The following is a 24906-nucleotide window of genomic DNA, read 5'->3' as shown; positions in this document are numbered from 1 at the left end:
GTGTAACCAGTTCGCCACAGTACAGCTTGGCTCAGTACTGGTATATCAAGGTTCACCCAACTCCCATGCCCAGTATGAACTCTTTGTTAGGCCCTAGCAGAGACACTATGCGATGGTTGCTTGATCATTCTGAAAGGATCTGGTTTCTGAAAGCATTGGAAGGCTGAAACTCCCTAGCCCTCATAAGAGCTTCTGCCATGTTGCTTACACTGATCCAGTTCTTTCATATCCATCTTCGAAGGTCCACCAATAGCTGTCTGGTTATCTACACTCCAAGCTGGTACATATTCAATAATGATCATGTGTGGCTCAAGCTTTCTGCTCATTTATTCAACTATCAACTTGTGAAATACAAAGATTTTTGGTTGTAGTCATTAACAGGTTTCAGCCACCTAGGCCTGGCATACTAGCCTGAATCTCAGGATTCGCTGCACCCTGGCTGTTCATGTGGAATTTGGAACAGTTGTCCACATTGTTCGGAGAGTTTGACACAAGTACGCTGTTGTGGGAGAGTGAACTGTAGTGAAAGGCTGCCATCTAGCGGCAATAAAAAGTAAGACGACCATTAAAGGTGTAAGGCAGGGCTCTAACTCTGGTTCATTACAATTATCTAAAAACTCTACTTTGAGTCGAGGCAGATCAACTCAACCGTTCATAAAGGGACAAATGATTCTCTAAATTGAACTTTAAGCTGAAACCAACTGTTGTAGATAGGGTTCATGTGCATACATATACACAGTTCACTACACGATGAGGGGGAAAACTACTACTGTACACAAAAACATCTACTCTGGGAGTGTTATAAATACTGGGCTAGATGGGGAAAATCCCCAAACTGAAACACACTGACAGTTTACACACAGTTAATGTTTTATTAAAAAAAAGAACTTACAGAGCATTTATACACAACTATTTATGAGGTTATAATCCTGTAGATAGAGAGCAGTGGAGGCTGCCGGGAGGAGATATAGGAGGTTGGGCTCATTGTAATGGCTGGAATGGTATAAATGGAACGGAGTTGTGGTTTCCATATGTTTGATACCGTTCCATTGATTCCCTTCCAGCCATTACAATGAGCCCATCCTCCTTTAGCTCCTCCCAGCAGCCTCCTCTGACAGAGAGCGTCTGTCTTGTGACAAGCATGCCCACTTCACAATGCAGAGTAAACGGAGAGGAGAAAATGTAGAAGAGAGAGGGGATGAGGGAGGAAGAGGACTGAAATTCACATAAGACCAAGGACAGATAAAAAATTTAAAAACACCCCTCGACTTTCAAGTAGTAGACAGGTACCAAATACAGTTCCTACAATGTTTTTTTGTTAAGCAATTTTCCATGCCGTGTGTCCAATGTCCCCTGTAGTGAAAGCAATAGGACTGTGTCTGGGTGTGGTGGATTCCACTCTGGAGAAGCACAAAGACAGAACGTGAGGTGCACATGATGAATCGAGCCCCTCCACACCAGATGCATGCAAGACAAGTGCATGGGAGAGGTACAGTACAGTCAACACAGGGGTCAGGGGTGACGCCACGAAACAGGACTAGGGGGGCGCCGATGGTTGATCAGATGGAAGCCAGGCCTCTACTTTCCCCTCTAATGTAATAGTCTGGACAGAAGCCACCAGCTGAGTCCCTCAGTAATGACTTCACTACGCACAAAGTGTGGTTGAGTGTGTGTGTGAGATTGGGGGGGTGTGTGTGGGGCTATGTACCACTATGTGGTTTGGCCCCCTCCCACCTCGATATTACTTGGAACAGGTTGACTTGGACAGTGTTTATAGTGTGTTGGGGGGGAATTAGATCTCACATTGGGTCAGTGCTGATAGTGTGTTGGGGGAAATTAGATCTCACATTGGTACACCTATGGTCTAATGTATTTAAGAGAGCGAGGGGCTAAAAATCTAATCAAGCAGTAAAACTTTTTCACAATCTTTTCAAAAATAATGTCGATTCAAAGTTGCAACGGAAGCACACTCATGTTTATTGGAGATTTTTGGATTGTAAGTGTCATTGAGTCCTCGACTTGGGAATTAAAAACAAACAGAAAAACAAAGGTTATAAATAGTCCTCATCACTGAATTAGTTTGGGGGGAATAAAAAAAAAGAGTGAAAGAAACCAAAAATGTTTCCCATAGCAACAGACCACAGCTGAGTACATGTCGTCTTTGGATCACCCTGTTTGTGGGAACATCGACACTTCTGCTTGAAAATTAAAAAACAACATAGTTATAACAAGGACAACACTCTTTAAAAATACCGAAATATCACATTTTCTCCCCTATGCAAGTGTCCAAAACACAAAATGGCCTCCATTGCCTTTCTCCACTTATTCTGATGGGATTTATTTGTCTTTCTTTTTCACTTTAGTACAATACTGCATAAATGTGAAAAAAACTAAATCATTAAATCCAAACTGAATACTTAAAATAGAAAGAAAATTCAAGTTCTAATTCTCTTCAGCATGACACAATTTGGCTGAAGCCTAAGTACATACACCTTTGTTTTAACAGCGGTGCCTGTAAATGATTTGATTAAAAACGAGAAAGAAAAGCGAAGGTTTCAATATAGAGTGAATAAATATAGGCAGCTCAGGAAACGGCAGAAGCCAAATTGCAAGGTACTTCGCTGCGTATCCTTGTGACATCATTCAGTTTTTGCAGGCTCCATTTGACCTGTGAGGAAACATGGGAACCCCAAACCCACTTTCCTGTCTTACACCAGGCAATGGATTGGAACCCAATCCATATTTGACCATCTTTATCTAGGAGCCTTGAACAGTCAAGCTTTTAGGGAACACTGAAATTAAAAACAAGGAAAAAGATGGTCTCCCATCCAAGCTCTATCCCAATGTGGCCTTGATCACACTGCACATTGTCTGATACTTTCATCGGGCCCAATGCTTTTGTTTTGCACAGACTATCATACATTCAGTCTAGTTTCTCCACCAGTCAATTCATTGCGATTGTCTGGAATCACTCTCACGTTGATCTGTCCATCTCTAAAGGGGACCAGCAGGTATAGATCCATGTTATATCTGATGTAAACCCTACAATGGACATTACCTTCAAACTTAAAATCAGCTATTGTTGTTTTAGTTATCAGACCCATACATGTCTTTAGTTGAAGACACCGCCCAGTAAACTAACTATCGCTACATCAAGTCAAAAACACATATCATAGTTTAGCGCGAGCAATAGGCAAAGTTGGTCATTTCAACAATGTTAGCCAAAAAAAGACCTGCAGATATCCCCCCCTGCATTTTCCCCATCTAAGAGTGAAGGGTAACCCAGGTAAATCACTAAGCCTTGTACACAACGCAACTCAATACTTTAGACAGTAGCCACACAAGCAGTACTTCTTTAGTTGAGCCCTATACTAGCCTAGCGCAATACAGACCAACACAACATCACTTCTGGATCATGCCCAAACTGTACAGAATGATGCCCCCCCCCCAAAAGAAAAATCCTGTCTTTGCCACCAAAATAAACAAGGTCCAAATCATCTAGGAGGGAGGAGTTTGTAGGAAATAAAACCTTGTGCTTTTCTTTTTTTTTTAAATACAAAAATGCTTCTTGCAATTTTTTTCTACGTTCCTTTAACTTTTTTTTCTTTTACAAAAACAGAGCAGAGGAGAATTTGTTGGGTGTCTGTGCTGTAGCCGGTGAGGTAAGGTCGGCCACTTCTACCTCACTTTCCCACACACCAGCGTTCAACCCCTCATTCTGGGCAGTATTCACCCCTAACAAACTTCAGTGGATACATAATACCTATGGCGTTCCAGGAAGTGATGTACTTTTCTAAAGGGGTACAGGTAGTCCGACAGCCACACCAGCTCGGACAGGCTCAGAGCGATGTCAGCGCTTTGACTGACGCGCTGGCTGGGTTCATAAGGCTCTAATGAGAAAGGTGAAGTATCACTGTACAAGCCAGGTGCTGCACACACACCATAGGCAGCTCCTAACCCCAGCCAAATGAAAAGGACAAATGACAAATGAACACCAGAAAAACAACATTGGTGAAAGAAAATAGATATTAAAGCTGCAATTCCCCTCTTTCATATTACTTTAAAATACCCAATCATCTGTCTAGCAGGACAAGTCGACAGCCAAGTCGACAGGGTGATGTGTCCAATTCAAATCAAATCCAGACAGGTACGAATTCGGCTGAAGACATGGACCATAATTGCCATGACCATGAATATGACCTAACTCTCTAGTTCCTCTTCTTCAACACATTCATGAGATAAAGAGAAGGGAAATCCCCCGGTGCCCACCTCCCACCTCCCATTCAGCCCAGCCCATAGAGCTAGTCTCCATTTTGTCCGGTCGTTGGTGCAGTGAGGGTAAGGCCGAAGGTCACCGGGTCAAAGGGGACATTCCAACTACCGGTGGAATGTGGGGACTGCTAAGTCCAACACACCTTTACAGGGATTGAAGGAGGAGAACGCGACTGGGACATGGCAAAAACACAAAGCAGGTGGTGTGTGATATACGCCGAGGCTTGATATCCACAAAAATCCTTGTTTTAGCAATAATAATAATAATAATAATAAAATAAAAAAATCAACTTATATGAATATGATGTCTGCTTTCTCATGGTTAGGAAATCATACAGTCTGTGGTTTTAAAGGGGAGTTGTCTCCCATCACTACAACTCCATATCCTGGGCTTCGTCTTCAGAGAAATCCGACATGGAGCTTTCCGATGAGGAGTCGCCCTGGCCCTCCTCCTGCTCCTTGAGAGCCTCCTCTGTTGCATATTTCTGGATGTACTCTGTGGAGAGCAAGGCAGCAGGGTCAGTAAGACTCAACCTCATTGGCTAAGAGCTCCGAGCCAGGGAGCAGACAGGCGCTTTAAAACAGGGAACAAAGCAACAGCCAGGAGTGATAGACAAGACACACACTTTACTATATCAAATCTGAACAAAGGGTAGACTATGGCTTAAGGCAGGGACATCTACTTCACATGATCAAATAGTAATAAAACAAAATGCACAAACAAAACAAAAATGTAGCTGCTGTACGTCAAAGTATATTATTGACCAGTATTCATTTCATTACTGAGCCTCCTGATTCTACATGGACCCAGTTTGAAATGAACATCTGCACTCCTGAATTCCCTTGAGACAGACAACACTGAGAAAGCAAGGCGTAGGGAGAGAAGCGTACCTTTGATTTTCTGTTTGTACTCCTCTGGTCGGTGGAGGTACATGGCGGCCGCGTCTCCGTTCAGTGGGTCGATGGGGTTGGGGTAAGCCAGCAGCTGAGGCAGGAACGACTCAAAGATATTGGTGAGATCTGTGGGAGTGGACGAGAGAGGCAGAGAGAAACAGAACAGAATGTTATCGATAAAACAGGGCACGATGAACATACATATGACTCTTTTACAATTAAAGCATTCTTAAAACAAACATCCTTTCTGACATAACTGGATAGGTGATAGTTATGTAATAGAACCCTTGCTTACACCTACCTATCCAATCATTTTAGGATTGGGCCTCTATGTAAAAGGGCCTCTATGTAAAAATAAAATACAAATCCTGCCGGAGGAAGGACCTTCCACTAGACATACGGTTACAGGCCTTGCTTTGTCTCTGCAAGAAAATTAGCACTCAACGGAAAATGGGCAATGCTGCAGATGTCTACTGGGTGCAATGTTTTATACACACTAGATGACCCCTAGGGGGTGCTGTTTTGAAGCCACCACACCTCCATCTTGGAACTCCCCCACCATTGGAAGCTATAGAAATACATGTATTAATGTCTACATTTGTTTTTACCACGTTTACTCTATTACAGACTTTTAATTATATTATGTGAGCTAAACATAATAAAAATATATTTTTCCCTTAGGGTATATTTTTTAAGATTATTAATATTATTGTCCCCACGACAACAACAAAATCATTAAATAAATGTCATCTTGTCCTTGAAACATTTAATTTAAATACTATAGAATTTCAGTCATTCTTATGGAGGACTGCTCCTACTGGGGAGTGCCAATATGGCCGACCGGTGGCTTCAAAACCTCTCGATGGTCAATACACAGCATCAGCCATCCAGGGTTTATATACATTGACTGGGTGTCACTATTGGTTGAGTACAAATATGAGAAGAAAATACATTACTGGGTAAAACTGTAGACTGACTGTAACCCAGTGTATGTTCCCTACCCACAATCAGGACCTAGGCCTAGAGTAGACAATGCTTCACTGATTGGCTTGTTTTTGTCCCAAGCCCTCCACTACAGTTCTGGAAATCTCATTTGTTAGAGCTCTCAAAGTCCATTACACTGCTGGAAGTCCACAATAGCCAAATCAAACATATTAGCTAATCAACTTGAGTGCCTCATCTCAAACAACAAAGCCGCAGTCCAAAACACACAGAACGAACCCTGTGTGGAATGAACCAGGAGGCTTCAGAACTTCAATAATTCAGTCATCTTCTGATAAGAAATCCACTCCGTTCCTTATTGATTAGTCTCTAAAAACCTTCAGTTTCTAGAAGTGCAGAGGTCAGCAATGTTTGGCGTCCCATATGGGTTCATGTGAAAACTCAGTGAAAGTAAATAGTGAAGGCTAATGAAATCCATCTGTTGTGGATAATCAAAAGGTAATTTACACCAGTGTGCTGCTGTCCTAACCTGTCTTAACCTTGTCGAGCAGGTGGGGGGGCCCTCCGTGTCTGCTGGTTTTGGTCTCTCCTTTCAGTTAAGACCTAGACAACCAGGTGAGGGGAGTTCCTTACTAATTAGTGACCTTACTCCGTCAATCAAGTACAAAGATGGAGTGAAAAAAACCTGCAGACCGAGAGGCTGGTCATTATTACTGAGGAATTCATTGCGATATGAAGGGGGGAGACAGAGACAACCAGTGCGGTTTTGTTCTCTCAGCTGAAGAGTTGCTCATTATTAGTGTCAGGAGAAGCAGCTAGGCTGTCTGTTTTCTGAATTTGCTGGCTCAGGCTATTACCTTGTTAGCCTTCTAGCACCAGTAAGAGGATTACAGGAGAACTGACCGTGCTGCCTCCTACATGAAGCCACACCCACCAGTAAGAGGATTACAGGAGAACTGACCGTGCTGCCTCCTACATGAAGCCACACCCACCAGTAAGAGGATTACAGGAGAACTGACCCTGCTGCCTCCTACATGAAGCCACACCCACCAGTAAGAGGATTACAGGAGAACTGACCGTGCTGCCTCCTACATGAAGCCACACCCACCAGTAAGAGGATTACAGGAGAACTGACCCTGCTGCCTCCTACATGAAGCCACACCCACCAGTAAGAGGATTACAGGAGAACTGACCGCGCTGCCTCCTACATGAAGCCACACCCACCAGTAAGAGGATTACAGGAGAACTGACCGCGCTGCCTCCTACATGAAGCCACACCCACCAGTAAGAGGATTACAGGAGAACTGACCACGCTGCCTCCTACATGAAGCCACACCCACCAGTAAGAGGATTACAGGAGAACTGACCGCGCTGCCTCCTACATGAAGCCACACCCACCAGTAAGAGGATTACAGGAGAACTGACCGCGCTGCCTCCTACATGAAGCCACACCCACCAGTAAGAGGATTACAGGAGAACTGACCGTGCTGCCTCCTACATGAAGCCACACCCACCACTTTTTACACTTGTTTCTCCAGTGACGCCAGCGGTCGTGTTTGTTTTCTTTCACACTGGACAGGGGAGCCGTGGCCCATGTCTCACATACGCATAGACAAAAACACAAATTCACCTACACACACCTCCAAAACATCCAAGCTCTGAGCCACCCCACTCACCGTAAAGGGCTGTCCACGTCTGGTTGATGACATCTAAACACACGGTTCCTGACCTGGAGATGAGAGAAGAGAAGGGGTTAAGGAGGAGGCTCTCAGACACTTCCCCTCTACACAACACGAGGAGCACCCCAAAGTGAGGTTGGTGGATGAGGGGAATTACATTCCTTAAAAATGAGCCACTGAAATGCTTGAGGCAGTGTTTTCATCATGAGTGTTTTGATGATTTGTATTCACGCCAGATTATTATGGTCAGTTAACGTAAAGGATCAGCCTGTTGTTCTGTGCTTTAGATCCTCCAGTGCCCCCTCTCACCATTTGATCTGGGAGACGAGCCAAACAAACCATTGATGTCCTTCAATGGAAATTCAATGAAATTGAATTAGATTACGTTACAAGACCTTAGAGATGGGTATGCAGGTGGGGTCATCACTAGATGCTTGCGGAAGCTCATTAGCTATTCATTCTTATTTACGGGTTAGGGTTAAAAGGTTAGGGCCAGGGTTAAGGTCAGGGCTGGTGGTTTAACTTCTTTGGGACAGTGGGCAGTATTTTCACATCCGGATGAAAAGCACGTGCAATGTAAACGGCCTGCTACTCAGACCCAGAAGCTAAGATATGCATATTATTAGTCGATTTGGATAGAAAACACTGAAGTTCCTAAAACTGTTTGAATCATGTCTGTGTGTATAACAGAACTTATTTGGCAGGCAAAACCCAGAGGACAAACCGTTCAGATTTTCTTTTTTTTTGGAGGTCACTCTTTTCAATGGTTTTCATTGGGAATACAGATTTCTAAATCGACTTTCCTGCAGTTCCTATCACTTCCACTGGATGTCAACAGTCTTTAGAAATTGGTTGATGTTTTTCCTTTGAGAAATGAAGTAGTAACACTGTTCAGAATGAGGCTTGAGGGAAGTGTACTCTTTGTTAGAGGCGCGTGACCTGAAAGCACGCTGCACTTTGTTTTCCTCCAGTATTGAACACAGATCATCCAGTCTTCAATTTTATTGATTATTTACGTTAAAATATACCTTAAGTTGTTTTACAAAAGTAGTTTGAAATGTTTGGACAAATGCTTACAGGTAACTTTTGAGATATTTTGTAGTCACGTTGCGCAAGTTGGAACCTGTGTTTTTCTGGATCAAACGCGCCAAATAAATTAACATTTTGTATATATACTGAAGGAATTAATCGAATAAAAGGACCATTTGTGATGTTTATGGGACATATTGGAGTGCCAACAGAAGAAGCTCGTCAAAGGTAAGGCATTAATTATATTTTTATTTCTGCGTTTTGTGTCGCGCCTGCAGGGTTGAAATATGCTTTTCTCTTTGTTTACTCGGGTGCTATCCTCAGATAATAGCATCGTTTGCTTTCGCCGTGAAGCACGTTTTAAATCTGACACGTTGGCTGGATTCACAACAACTGTAGCTTTAATTTGGTATATTGAATGTGTGATTTCATCAGTTTAATTTTTATAGTAATTTATTTGAATTTGGCGCTCTGCATTGTCACTGGATGTTGGCCAGGTGGGACGCTACCGTCCCACATATCCCCGAGAGGTTCAGATAGATGTGATTACAAAAGCTCCCTGCTGCCATTGGTTCCAGCAACACAAGACAAGGTTAAGGTGATGAGTCTCATGAGAGGGCACCCTCTACTATTTCAGTGTTCCTTTCAAATCAGAAGTCGTGGTCAACTTACGCTTCATCGATGTTGGGATGGAAGATTTTATTCATGAATCCTGCAAACGAAAGAGAAAAACAATACGCAAGTCAACTACAGATGTTACGGCTTACTTCTAGTAACAGGGAGCCGTACTACAACGACTGACCCTGTAAAACTGCACCTATCTCGTGTTTGTGACAATAACAATACACATCTAAATATTTTTTGTGTGTGTCAACTGAGAAATGAACCCCCACTGGCTCTATGCCATCCCCCTACCTATTGATGGGGATTTGAAAGGGTATTTGTCCGGTAGATCTACTCGCACCTTCCATACGCCCCCCTCGTACGCTGCTGGATGGGAGGAGACAGAGAGAGAAGGGAGATAAGACATGCTACAAGAAAAGATCACACATGCACATCCACTGTCTTTGAGCAGCCGCTGCACATCAAAACAGTAAATGGTAGAATTAGAGACTCTGCAGGTCACAATCTAGACCTCTGAGACTCTGCAGGTCACAATCTAGACCTCTGAGACTCTGCAGGTCACAATCTAGACCTCTGAGACTCTGCAGGTCACAATCTAGACCTCTGAGACTCTGCAGGTCACAATCTAGACCCATGCTGCCATGTGGTTGATTGGTGACCAACATGTTCACCAATAAACCACATTAGGAACATAGAATGCAATGTGGGTGCCTTTTCCCACACATGTGCATAGACATCATGTAGGATTCAGTCCTGGGTTCACAGTATCTGGTATTTAAAAATAAAATAAAAACTGTATTTGAGTATTTTCAAATGCATAGCCCAAAACAAGTACTTTTGAGTATTTGAAAAAAAAAAAAAAAAAATAGTTGACAGCATTTTCAAATACATGGGAGTGTATTTGAGTATATCAACTACTTTCCAAGTGTATTTCCAAATACATTAAAATATTCAACAACTTGTCTTTTCAAATGTAAGATATGAATACTTTGAATGCATGTGAAAGTAATTGAGATCTGAAATAGTAATTCAACCCAGATCTGGCAGGCTTATGTACTAATGACATTGAGGGAGATACTTAATATGAGTACAGGGATTACAGCAGAGAGACTTAAACACAGAAACCCTATGGACTTGACACTGCAAGGCTGTAGCCCTTCACAATGGTTAGAGGAGCAGCCTTCTCTACACCACTGACATCAACAGTGGTTCTCCACACCACTGACATCAACAGTGGTTCTCCACACCACTGACATCAACAGTGGTTCTCCACACCACTGACATCAACAGTGGTTCTCCACACCACTGACATCAACAGTGGTTCTCCACACCACTGACATCAACAGTGGTTCTCCACACCACTGACATCAACAGTGGTTCTCCACACCACTGACATCAACAGTGGTTCTCCACACCACTGACATCAACAGTGGTTCACTGACATCAACAGTGGTTCACTGACATCAACAGTGGTTCACTGACATCAACAGTGGTTCTCCACACCATCAACAGTGGTTCTCCACACCACTGACATCAACAGTGGTTCTCCACACCACTGACATCAACAGTGGTTCTCCACACCACTGACATCAACAGTGGTTCTCCACACCACTGACATCAACAGTGGTTCTCCACACCACTGACATCAACAGTGGTTCTCCACACCACTGACATCAACAGTGGTTCTCCACACCACTGACATCAACAGTGGTTCTCCACACCACTGACATCAACAGTGGTTCTCCACACCACTGACATCAACAGTGGTTCTCCACACCACTGACATCAACAGTGGTTCTCCACACCACTGACATCAACAGTGGTTCTCCACACCACTGACATCAACAGTGGTTCTCCACACCACTGACATCAACAGTGGTTCTCCACACCACTGACATCAACAGTGGTTCTCCACACCACTGACATCAACAGTGGTTCTCCACACCACTGACATCAACAGTGGTTCTCCACACCACTGACATCAACAGTGGTTCTCCACACCACTGACATCAACAGTGGTTCTCCACACCACTGACATCAACAGTGGTTCTCCACACCACTGACATCAACAGTGGTTCTCCACACCACTGACATCAACAGTGGTTCTCCACACCACTGACATCAACAGTGGTTCTCCACACCACTGACATCAACAGTGGTTCTCCACACCACTGACATCAACAGTGGTTCTCCACACCACTGACATCAACAGTGGTTCTCCACACCACTGACATCAACAGTGGTTCTCCACACCACTGACATCAACAGTGGTTCTCCACACCACTGACATCACTGACATCAACAGTGGTTCTCCACACCACTGACATCAACAGTGGTTCTCCACACCACTGACATCAACAGTGGTTCTCCACACCACTGACATCAACAGTGGTTCTCCACACCACTGACATCAACAGTGGTTCTCCACACCACTGACATCAACAGTGGTTCTCCACACCACTGACATCAACAGTGGTTCTCCACACCACTGACATCAACAGTGGTTCTCCACACCACTGACATCAACAGTGGTTCTCCACACCACTGACATCAACAGTGGTTCTCCACACCACTGACATCAACAGTGGTTCTCCACATCCACTGACATCAACAGTGGTTCTCCACACCACTGACATCAACAGTGGTTCTCCACACCACTGACATCAACAGTGGTTCTCCACACCACTGACACCACAGTGGTTCTCCACACATCAACAGTGGTTCTCCACACCACTGACATCAACAGTGGTTCTCCACACCACTGACATCAACAGTGGTTCTCCACACCACTGACATCAACAGTGGTTCTCCACACCACTGACATCAACAGTGGTTCTCCACACCACTGACATCAACAGTGGTTCTCCACACCACTGACATCAACAGTGGTTCTCCACACCACTGACATCAACAGTGGTTCTCCACACCACTGACATCAACAGTGGTTCTCCACCACACCACTGGACATCAACAGTGGTTCTCCACACCACTGACATCAACAGTGGTTCTCCACACCACTGACATCAACAGTGGTTCTCCACACCACTGACATCAACAGTGGTTCTCCACACCACTGACATCAACAGTGGTTCTCCACACCACTGACATCAACAGTGGTTCTCCACACCACTGACATCAACAGTGGTTCTCCACACCACTGACATCAACAGTGGTTCTCCACACCACTGACATCAACAGTGGTTCTCCACACCACTGACATCAACAGTGGTTCTCCACACCACTGACATCAACAGTGGTTCTCCACACCACTGACATCAACAGTGGTTCTCCACACCACTGACATCAACAGTGGTTCTCCACACCACTGACATCAACAGTGGTTCTCCACACCACTGACATCAACAGTGGTTCTCCACACCACTGACATCAACAGTGGTTCTCCACACCACTGACATCAACAGTGGTTCTCCACACCACTGACATCAACAGTGGTTCTCCACACCACTGACATCAACAGTGGTTCTCCACACCACTGACATCAACAGTGGTTCTCCACACCACTGACATCAACAGTGGTTCTCCACACCACTGACATCAACAGTGGTTCCACCACACCACTGACATCAACAGTGGTTCACACCACCATCAACAGTGGTTCACTGACATCAACAGTGGTTCACTGACATCAACAGTGGTTCTCCACACCACTGACATCAACAGTGGTTCTCCACACCACTGACATCAACAGTGGTTCTCCACACCACTGACATCAACAGTGGTTCTCCACACCACTGACATCAACAGTGGTTCTCCACACCACTGACATCAACAGTGGTTCTCCACACCACTGACATCAACAGTGGTTCTCCACACCACTGACATCAACAGTGGTTCTCCACACCACTGACATCAACAGTGGTTCTCCACACCACTGACATCAACAGTGGTTCTCCACACCACTGACATCAACAGTGGTTCTCCACACCACTGACATCAACAGTGGTTCTCCACACCACTGACATCAACAGTGGTTCTCCACACCACTGACATCAACAGTGGTTCTCCACACCACTGACATCAACAGTGGTTCTCCACACCACTGACATCAACAGTGGTTCTCCACACCACTGACATCAACAGTGGTTCTCCACACCACTGACATCAACAGTGGTTCTCACACCACTGACATCAACAGTGGTTCTCCACACCACTGACATCAACAGTGGTTCTCCACACCACTGACATCAACAGTGGTTCTCCACACCACTGACATCAACAGTGGTTCTCCACACCACTGACATCAACAGTGGTTCTCCACCACCACTGACATCAACAGTGGTTCTCCACACCACTGACATCAACAGTGGTTCTCCACACCACTGACATCAACAGTGGTTCTCCACACCACTGACATCAACAGTGGTTCTCCACACCACTGACATCAACAGTGGTTCTCCACACCACTGACATCAACAGTGGTTCTCCACACCACTGACATCAACAGTGGTTCTCCACACCACTGACATCAACAGTGGTTCTCCACACCACTGACATCAACAGTGGTTCTCCACACCACTGACATCAACAGTGGTTCTCCACACCACTGACATCAACAGTGGTTCTCCACACCACTGACATCAACAGTGGTTCTCCACACCACTGACATCAACAGTGGTTCTCCACACCACTGACATCAACAGTGGTTCTCCACACCACTGACATCAACAGTGGTTCTCCACACCACTGACATCAACAGTGGTTCTCCACACCACTGACATCAACAGTGGTTCTCCACACCACTGACATCAACAGTGGTTCACTGACATCAACAGTGGTTCTCCACACCACTGACATCAACAGTGGTTCTCCACACCACTGACATCAACAGTGGTTCTCCACACCACTGACATCAACAGTGGTTCTCCACACCACTGACATCAACAGTGGTTCTCCACACCACTGACATCAACAGTGGTTCTCCACACCACTGACATCAACAGTGGTTCTCCACACCACTGACATCAACAGTGGTTCTCCACACCACTGACATCAACAGTGGTTCTCCACACCACTGACATCAACAGTGGTTCTCCACACCACTGACATCAACAGTGGTTCTCCACACCACTGACATCAACAGTGGTTCTCCACACCACTGACATCAACAGTGGTTCTCCACACCACTGACATCAACAGTGGTTCTCCACACCACTGACATCAACAGTGGTTCTCCACACCACTGACATCAACAGTGGTTCTCCACACCACTGACATCAACAGTGGTTCTCCACACCACTGACATCAACAGTGGTTCTCCACACCACTGACATCAACAGTGGTTCTCCACACCACTGACATCAACAGTGGTTCTCACACCACTGACATCAACAGTGGTTCTCCACACCACTGACATCAACAGTGGTTCTCCACACCACTGACATCAACAGTGGTTTCTCCACTGACATCAACAGTGGACATCAACAGTGGTTCTCCACACCACTGACATCAACAGTGGTTCTCCACACCACTGACATCAACAGTGGTTCTCCACACCACTGACATCAACAGTGGTTCTCCACACCACTGACATCAACAGTGGTTCTCCACACCACTGACATCAACAGTGGTTCTCCACACCACTGACATCAACAGTGGTTCTCCACACCACTGACATCAACAGTGGTTCTCCACACCACTGACATCAACAGTGGTTCTCCACACCACTGACATCAACAGTGGTTCTCCACACCACTGACATCAACAGTGGTTCTCCACACCACTGACATCAACAGTGGTTCTCCACACCACTGACATCAACAGTGGTTCTCCACACCACTGACATCAACAGTGGTTCTCCACACCACTGACATCAACAGTGGTTCTCCACACCACTGACATCAACAGTGGTTCTCCACACCACTGACATCAACAGTGGTTCTCCACACCACTGACATCAACAGTGGTTCTCCACACCACTGACATCAACAGTGGTTCTCCACACCACTGACATCAACAGTGGTTCTCCACACCACTGACATCAACAGTGGTTCTCCACACCACTGACATCAACAGTGGTTCTCCACACCACTGACATCAACAGTGGTTCTCCACACCACTGACATCAACAGTGGTTCTCCACACCACTGACATCAACAGTGGTTCTCCACACCACTGACATCAACAGTGGTTCTCCACACCACTGACATCAACAGTGGTTCTCCACACCACTGACATCAACAGTGGTTCTCCACACCACTGACATCAACAGTGGTTCTCCACACCACTGACATCAACAGTGGTTCTCCACACCACTGACATCAACAGTGGTTCTCCACACCACTGACATCAACACTGGTTCTCCACACCACTGACATCAACAGTGGTTCTCCACACCACTGACATCAACAGTGGTTCTCCACACCACTGACATCAACAGTGGTTCTCCACACCACTGACATCAACAGTGGTTCTCCACACCACTGACATCAACAGTGGTTCTCCACACCACTGACATCAACAGTGGTTCACTGACATCAACAGTGGTTCACTGACATCAACAGTGGTTCTCCACACCACTGACATCAACAGTGGTTCTCCACACCACTGACATCAACAGTGGTTCTCCACACCACTGACATCAACAGTGGTTCTCCACACCACTGACATCAACAGTGGTTCTCCACACCACTGACATCAACAGTGGTTCTCCACACCACTGACATCAACAGTGGTTCTCCACACCACTGACATCAACAGTGGTTCTCTCCACCACTGACATCAACAGTGGTTCTCCACACCACTGACATCAACAGTGGTTCTCCACACCACTGACATCAACAGTGGTTCTCCACACCACTGACATCAACAGTGGTTCTCCACACCACTGACATCAACAGTGGTTCTCCACACCACTGACATCAACAGTGGTTCTCACACCACTGACATCAACAGTGGTTCTCCACACCACTGACATCAACAGTGGTTCTCCACACCACTGACATCAACAGTGGTTCTCCACACCACTGACATCAACAGTGGTTCTCCACACCACTGACATCAACAGTGGTTCTCCACACCACTGACATCAACAGTGGTTCTCCACACCACTGACATCAACAGTGGTTCTCCACACCACTGACATCAACAGTGGTTCTCCATACCACTGACATCAACAGTGGTTCTATACCACTGACATCAACAGTGGTTCTCATACCACTGACATCAACAGTGGTTCTCTATACCACTGACATCAACAGTGGTTCTCTATACCACTGACATCAACAGTGGTTCTCTATACCACTGACATCAACAGTGGTTCTCTATACCACTGACATCAACAGTGGTTCTCTATACCACTGACATCAACAGTGGTTCTCCATACCACTGACATCAACAGTGGTTCTCCATACCACTGACATCAACAGTGGTTCTCACACCACTGATCAACAGTGGTTCTCAACAGTGGTTCTCCACACCACTGACATCAACAGTGGTTCTCCACACCACTGACATCAACAGTGGTTCTCCACACCACTGACATCAACAGTGGTTCTCCACACCACTGACATCAACAGTGGTTCTCCATACCACTGACATCAACAGTGGTTCTCCACACCACTGACATCAACAGTGGTTCTCCATACCACTGACATCAACAGTGGTTCTCCATACCACTGACATCAACAGTGGTTCTCCATACCACTGACATCAACAGTGGTTCTCCACACCACTGACATCAACAGTGGTTCTCCACACCACTGACATCAACAGTGGTTCTCCATACCACTGACATCAACAGTGGTTCTCCACACCACTGACATCAACAGTGGTTCTCCACACCACTGACATCAACAGTGGTTCTCCACACCACTGACATCAACAGTGGTTCTCCACACCACTGACATCAACAGTGGTTCTCCACACCACTGACATCAACAGTGGTTCTCCACACCACTGACATCAACAGTGGTTCTCCACACCACTGACATCAACAGTGGTTCTCCACACCACTGACATCAACAGTGGTTCTCCACACCACTGACATCAACAGTGGTTCTCCACACCACTGACATCAACAGTGGTTCTCCACACCACTGACATCAACAGTGGTTCTCCACACCACTGACATCAACAGTGGTTCTCCACACCACTGACATCAACAGTGGTTCTCCACACCACTGACATCAACAGTGGTTCTCCACACCACTGACATCAACAGTGGTTCTCCACACCACTGACATCAACAGTGGTTCTCCACACCACTGACATCAACAGTGGTTCTCCACACCACTGACATCAACAGTGGTTCTCCACACCACTGACATCAACAGTGGTTCTCCACACCACTGACATCAACAGTGGTTCACTGACATCAACAGTGGTTCACTGACATCAACAGTGGTTCTCCACACCACTGACATCAACAGTGGTTCTCCACACCACTGACATCAACAGTGGTTCTCTATACCACTGACATCAACAGTGGTTCTCCACACCACTGACATCAACAGTGGTTCTCCACACCACTGACATCAACAGTGGTTCTCCACACCACTGACATCAACAGTGGTTCTCCACACCACTGACATCAACAGTGGTTCTCCACACCACTGACATCAACAGTGGTTCTCCACACCACTGACATCAACAGTGGTTCTCCATACCACTGACATCAACAGTGGTTCTCACACCACTGACATCAACAGTGGTTCTCTATACCACTGACATCAACAGTGGTTCTCTATACCACTGACATCAACAGTGGTTCTCTATACCACTGACATCAACAGTGGTTCTCTATACCACTGACATCAACAGTGGTTCTCAACAGTGGTTCTCTATACCACTGACATCAACAGTGGTTCTCTATACCACTGACATCAACAGTGGTTCTCATACCACTGACATCAACAGTGGTTCTCCATACCACTGACATCAACAGTGGTTCTCCACACCACTGACATCAACAGTGGTTCTCCACACCACTGACATCAACAGTGGTTCTCCATACCACTGACATCAACAGTGGTTCTCCACACCACTGACATCAACAGTGGTTCTCCATACCACTGACATCAACAGTGGTTCTCTATACCACTGACATCAACAGTGGTTCTCTATACCACTGACATCAACAGTGGTTCTCTATACCACTGACATCAACAGTGGTTCTCTATACCACTGACATCAACAGTGGTTCTCTATACCACTGACATCAACAGTGGTTCTCTATACCACTGACATCAACAGTGGTTCTCTATACCACTGACATCAACAGTGGTTCTCCATACCACTGACATCAACAGTGGTTCTCCACACCACTGACATCAACAGTGGTTCTCCACACCACTGACATCAACAGTGGTTCTCCACACCACTGACATCAACAGTGGTTCTCCACACCACTGACATCAACAGTGGTTCTCCACACCACTGACATCAACAGTGGTTCTCCACACCACTGACATCAACAGTGGTTCTCCACACCACTGACATCAACAGTGGTTCTCTACACCACTGACATCAACAGTGGACCATCAACAGTGGTTCTCTATACCACTGACATCAACAGTGGTTCTCCATACCACTGACATCAACAGTGGTTCTCCACACCACTGACATCAACAGTGGTTCTCCATACCACTGACATCAACAGTGGTTCTCCACACCACTGACATCAACAGTGGTTCTCTCCACATCCAGTGGTTCTCTGACATCAACAGTGGTTCTCCACACCACTGACATCAACAGTGGTTCTCCATACCACTGACATCAACAGTGGTTCTCTGACATCAGTGGTTCTCCACACCACTGACATCAACAGTGGTTCTCCACACCACTGACATCAACAGTGGTTCTCACACCACTGACATCAACAGTGGTTCTCCACACCACTGACATCAACAGTGGTTCTCCACACCACTGACATCAACAGTGGTTCTCCACACCACTGACATCAACAGTGGTTCTCCACACCACTGACATCAACAGTGGTTCTCCACACCACTGACATCAACAGTGGTTCTCACACCACTGACATCAACAGTGGTTCTCCACACCACTGACATCAACAGTGGTTCTCCACACCACTGACATCAACAGTGGTTCTCCACACCACTGACATCAACAGTGGTTCTCCACACCACTGACATCAACAGTGGTTCTCCACCACTGACATCAACAGTGGTTCTCCACACCACTGACATCAACAGTGGTTCTCCACACCACTGACATCAACAGTGGTTCTCCACACCACTGACATCAACAGTGGTTCTCCACACCACTGACATCAACAGTGGTTCTCCACACCACTGACATCAGTGGTTCTCCACCACTGACATCAACAGTGGTTCTCCACACCACTGACATCAACAGTGGTTCTCCTACTTTCACTGACATCAACAGTGGTTCTCCACACCACTGACATCAACAGTGGTTCTCCACACCACTGACATCAACAGTGGTTCTCCACACCACTGACATCAACAGTGGTTCTCCACACCACTGACATCAACAGTGGTTCTCCACACCACTGACATCAACAGTGGTTCTCTCACACCACTGACATCAACAGTGGTTCTCACACCACTGACATCAACAGTGGTTCTCCACACCACTGACATCAACAGTGGTTCTCCACACCTACCACTGACATCAACAGTGGTTCTCCACACCTGACATCAACAGTGGTTCTCCACACCACTGACATCAACAGTGGTTCTCCACACCACTGACATCAACAGTGGTTCTCCACACCACTGACATCAACAGTGGTTCTCCACCACTGACATCAACAATCCATGACACTGACATCAACAGTGGTTCTCCCACCACTGACATCAACAGTGGTTCTCCACACCACTGACATCAACAGTGGTTCTCCACACCACTGACATCAACAGTGGTTCTCCACACCACTGACATCAACAGTGGTTCTCCACACCACTGACATCAACAGTGGTTCTCCACTGACATCACTGACATCAACAGTGGTTCTCCACACCACTGACATCAACAGTGGTTCTCCACACCACTGACATCAACAGTGGTTCTCCCACCACTGACATCAACAGTGGTTCTCCATACCACTGACATCAACAGTGGTTCTCCATACCACTGACATCAACAGTGGTTCTCTTATACCACTGACATCAACAGTGGTTCTCTCCTTCTATACCACTGACATCAACAGTGGTTCTCCATACCACTGACATCAACAGTGGTTCTCCATACCACTGACATCAACAGTGGTTCTCCACACCACTGACATCATCAGTGGTTCTCTATACCAGTGGTTCTCCACACCACTGACATCAACAGTGGTTCTCCACACCACTGACATCAACAGTGGTTCTCACCACTGACATCAACAGTGGTTCTCCAGACACTGACATCAACAGTAGGTTCTGACCACACCACTGACATCCCTTTAGTGGTTCTCCATACCACTGACATCAACAGTGGTTCTCATACCACTGACATCAACAGTGGTTCTCATACCACTGACATCAACAGTGGTTCTCCATACCACTGACATCAACAGTGGTTCTCCATACCACTGACATGTCAGTGGTTCTCTATACCACTGACATCAACAGTGGTTCTCTATACCACTGACATCAACAGTGGTTCTCCTACCACTGACATCAACAGTGGTTCTCCATACCACTGACATCAACAGTGGTTCTCCATACCACTGACATCAACAGTGGTTCTCCACACCACTGACATCAACAGTGGTTCTCCCGGTAGCCCACTGACATCAACAGGTGGTTCTCTCCGCCTCCTAACACCACTGACATCAACAGTGGTTCTCCACACCACTCTCTCCATCAACAGTGGTTCTCCACACCACTGACATCAACAGTGGTTCTCCATACCACTGACATCAACAGTGGTTCTCTCCTACCACTGACATCAACAGTGGTTCTCTATACCACTGACATCAACAGTGGTTCTCCACACCACTGACATCACCAGTGGTTCTCATACCACTGACATCATACCACTGACATCAGTGGTTCTCTATACCACTGACATCAACAGTCAGATGGCTCTCTCATACCACTGACATCAGTCACTCTATACCACTTGACATCAGTCTCCTCTCCAAATACCACTGACATCAGTCTCCCCTATCCTCTCCATACCACTGACATCAGTCAGGTTCTCATACCACTGACATTAACAGTCAGATGTCTCTCCATACCACTGACATCACTCTCTCTCTACTCTGCTCCACCTCAGACCTAACATCTGCCTTCAACCAGAACCATCAGTCCTCCTCTATACCACTGACATCAGTCTACTCCTATACCACTGACATTAACAGTCAGATCCCCCTGACAGTCTCTCCATACCACTGAAAACTCCAGTCTACTCTATACCACTGACATGTCTAATACCACTGTGAACCTCTCTATACCACTGACATCAGTCTACTCTATACCACTGACATTAACAGTCAGATGAACAGTCTGCTCCATACCACTGACATCAGTCTACTCTATACCACTGACATCAGTCTACTCTATACCACTGACATCAGAGGCACTCCGATGTCATCAGATGACAGTCTACTGTCTCCTATACCACTGACATCAGTCTACTCTATACCACTGACATTAACAGTCAGATGAACAGTCTGCTCCATACCACTGACATCAGATCTCGCCACCTCCAGTTATACCACTGACATCAGTGGCGTGACCTATACCACTGACATCAGTCTACTCTATACCACTGACATCAACAGTCAGATGAACAGTCTGCTCCATACCACTGACATCAGTCTACTCTATACCACTGACATCAGTCTACTCTATACCACTGACATCAACAGTCAGATGAGGTCTGCTCTATACCACTGACATCAGTCTACTCTATACCACTGACATCAACAGTCAGATGAACAGTCTGCCCATTAAACCCCTACAACTCATCCCACTGACTGTGATCAGTCCTAGTCTCATCCACCTCTGGCCTGCTGGCCCCTACCATGGTGGAACAAACCACTGACGCCAGTCAATCACCACCTTCCGGAGACACCTGAAACCCCACATCAAGGAATACCTAGGATAGGATAAAGTAATCCCTCTCACCCCCTACCACTGAAAAGATTTAGATGCACTACTGTTCCACTGGAGGTCAAAGGTGAATGCAAATTTGTCCATACCTCTGGATCAGTCGTCTCTAAACTGACATTAAATGTAAATGTAAAATGTAAAATTCCATACCACTGGCAGTGATTTTCCTTTGATTCTACACAGTAATGTACTTTAGCCATAGACAGCGAAGAGCTGTTTACTTCCAGATCAATCTCCATAATATAAAGACATCCCATGACTGGGTCCCAATAGAGAGGGCTTGTGTGGGTCCAGAACTACCAGAATACCAGGTGCAGAACCAGAGGGTCGTGCCGAACTGGAACGGGACAGCACATGCGCACACACACACACACACACAGAGAGAAAACAGACACTAGTGTACACACTCCAAAGAGAAATTTCCCAGAATGTGGTTGTATGCATCATAACAAGACAAACTTCCTCTCTATTGCTGTGCAATCAGTGGAGGGCTTGGTGGTACAGACGTTGTGAAAAACATGGTGAGAAGAATCTCCACCTACACCTTCTGTACAGGCCACGTTCCAATCCATTTCACACCCTGCCCTCGAACTTCACTCAGCATTCAGACCAGGAGGCGGACATTCCTGTGGCAGCTGACCTGAGGGCTTCAGTCCAACAGGACCATCATAACTCAATTTCTATTGTGGTACTCTTATGAGTAAACTTCAGACATGATAGTGATTCATGACATATGAACAAACACTTGAAACCTGTGATAGTTAGTGGTTTTTTCATTTCAAAGTCAACGTTTGTCAGACGCTTTCAGACCTCAGTGGTTTAGTCCGAGATTCATTTAGTAATGAACTAGGAGATCACTTTAACAATGGAGAATGTCTTTAGTTATGTGATTAGGGGCGGGACTTCAAAATGGCATCTTGAACAGAAGGCAGTTAATAGGTAAATAGGACAGAAACATTTCCATAACATAAAATACACTTACTTCCTTGTTGTCCATAAAACTTCACTACAAATTCATTGAGTCCACTGAGGATTGTGACTTCGTGCTTGCTCTCGATGCTGTGTAGGAGGTTAAGGATAATGGATATTGGACACACTGGATTTGAATTACAAAACAACCTGAAACGCTAGCGGAGGTGGCTGCAGCTAAATAAATAATACAATCTCTCATTTCTCTTTGTTTTGGGTCACAGAAATGTTTGACCTCATTAATATGATAATGCACCTTCTGATGGGGAAACGTTTTCTCTGTGAAATGTCATCACAAGCTTCCTCACAGGAGAGTTGAGGAGAGAACACTATAAACGGGTTGGTCGTTTAGCAACAAAACCAACAACGTGCACAACTATGGACCAAAACTGACGGGTTGGCTTAGATTGTTGACAACATGTAAACTATTTTGGGCGGCAGGTAGCCTAGTGGTTAGAGCGTTGGGCCAGTAACCGAAAGGTGGTGTTCTGTTGCTTTGTGTGGTGTTGTCTTTAACCGGTTATGTAAAGGGATTATGAGATTTGCCAATCTCTAGCCTGGTCCATAATCTGCATCTTTAGGCAACAGTCCTGGTGCTATCGTTGTCCTGCCATACATGACATGTTGAACAATAGTCAGAGCTGGCGGCTGAATCAAGAGTGGCACATACAGATCTGGGACTAGGCGTGTGTTTCTCATGTGTTTGACTCCCTCATCTGGAGTGTGACATACCCATTTAAATTATATTTCAAAGAGACGTTGGATAATCTGCCAGTCTTCAGGTGGATCTCTCCTCTTCTGGCCATTTAATGCCCACGACTCCAAATACACCAAGTTAATTGCAGTAATCACTGAGGATTTCATCCCAAATGGCAGCCTATTCCATATATAGTGCACTACTTGGTCAAAAGTAGTGTACTATGTAGGGAATAGGGTGCCCCCTACCCCTTAGCTCAACAGGTTAAGAAAAGGATATCTCCCGTTACCACTCAGTACAGTATGGGGTCATGTTATCCCCCATCTCCCATTACCACTCAGTACAGTATGGGGTCATGTTATCCCCCATACCACCCAGTATGGGGTCATGTTATCCCCCATCTCCCGTTACCACTCAGTACAGTATGGGGTCATGTTATCCCCCATCTCCCGTTACCACTCAGTACAGTATGGGGTCATGTTATCCCCCATCTCCCGTTACCACTCAGTACAGTATGGGGTCATGTTATCCCCCATCTCCCGTTACCACTCAGTACAGTATGGGGTCATGTTATCCCCCATCTCCCGTTACCACTCAGTACAGTATGGGGGTCATGTTATCCCCCATCTCCTGTTACCACTCAGTACAGTATGGGGTCATGTTATCCCCCATCTCCCGTTACCACTCAGTACAGTATGGGGTCATGTTATCCCCCATCTCCCGTTACCACTCAGTACAGTATGGGGGTCATGTT

General features: G+C 45.8%; 1 protein-coding gene across 2 annotated transcripts in view; it reads right to left on the bottom strand.

Moving 5' to 3' along the window:
* Nucleotides 1-858: 858 nt before the first annotated feature.
* Nucleotides 859-24906, bottom strand: part of ube2h (ubiquitin-conjugating enzyme E2H (UBC8 homolog, yeast)) — a 42694-nt gene continuing 18646 nt past the window's right edge. Inside the window, exons 2-7 of one of the 2 annotated variants that reach the window (XM_065021443.1) lie at nt 23469-23545; nt 9732-9803; nt 9489-9528; nt 7785-7837; nt 5164-5292; nt 859-4768 (exon numbers count right to left, since the gene is read on the bottom strand). In XM_065021443.1, coding sequence (XP_064877515.1) covers nt 4644-4768; nt 5164-5292; nt 7785-7837; nt 9489-9528; nt 9732-9803; nt 23469-23545 — 496 coding nt within the window. In that variant the 3' untranslated portion in view covers nt 859-4643. Of the gene's footprint in view, nt 4769-5163; nt 5293-7784; nt 7838-9488; nt 9529-9731; nt 9807-23468; nt 23546-24906 lie in introns of both variants that reach the window. The other variant, XM_065021442.1, reaches the window with a different exon arrangement.

Source organism: Oncorhynchus nerka, linkage group LG8, assembly GCF_034236695.1.
Source record: "Oncorhynchus nerka isolate Pitt River linkage group LG8, Oner_Uvic_2.0, whole genome shotgun sequence".
NCBI lineage: Eukaryota > Metazoa > Chordata > Actinopteri > Salmoniformes > Salmonidae > Oncorhynchus > Oncorhynchus nerka.
This window is presented reverse-complemented; position numbering and strand designations above follow the sequence as displayed.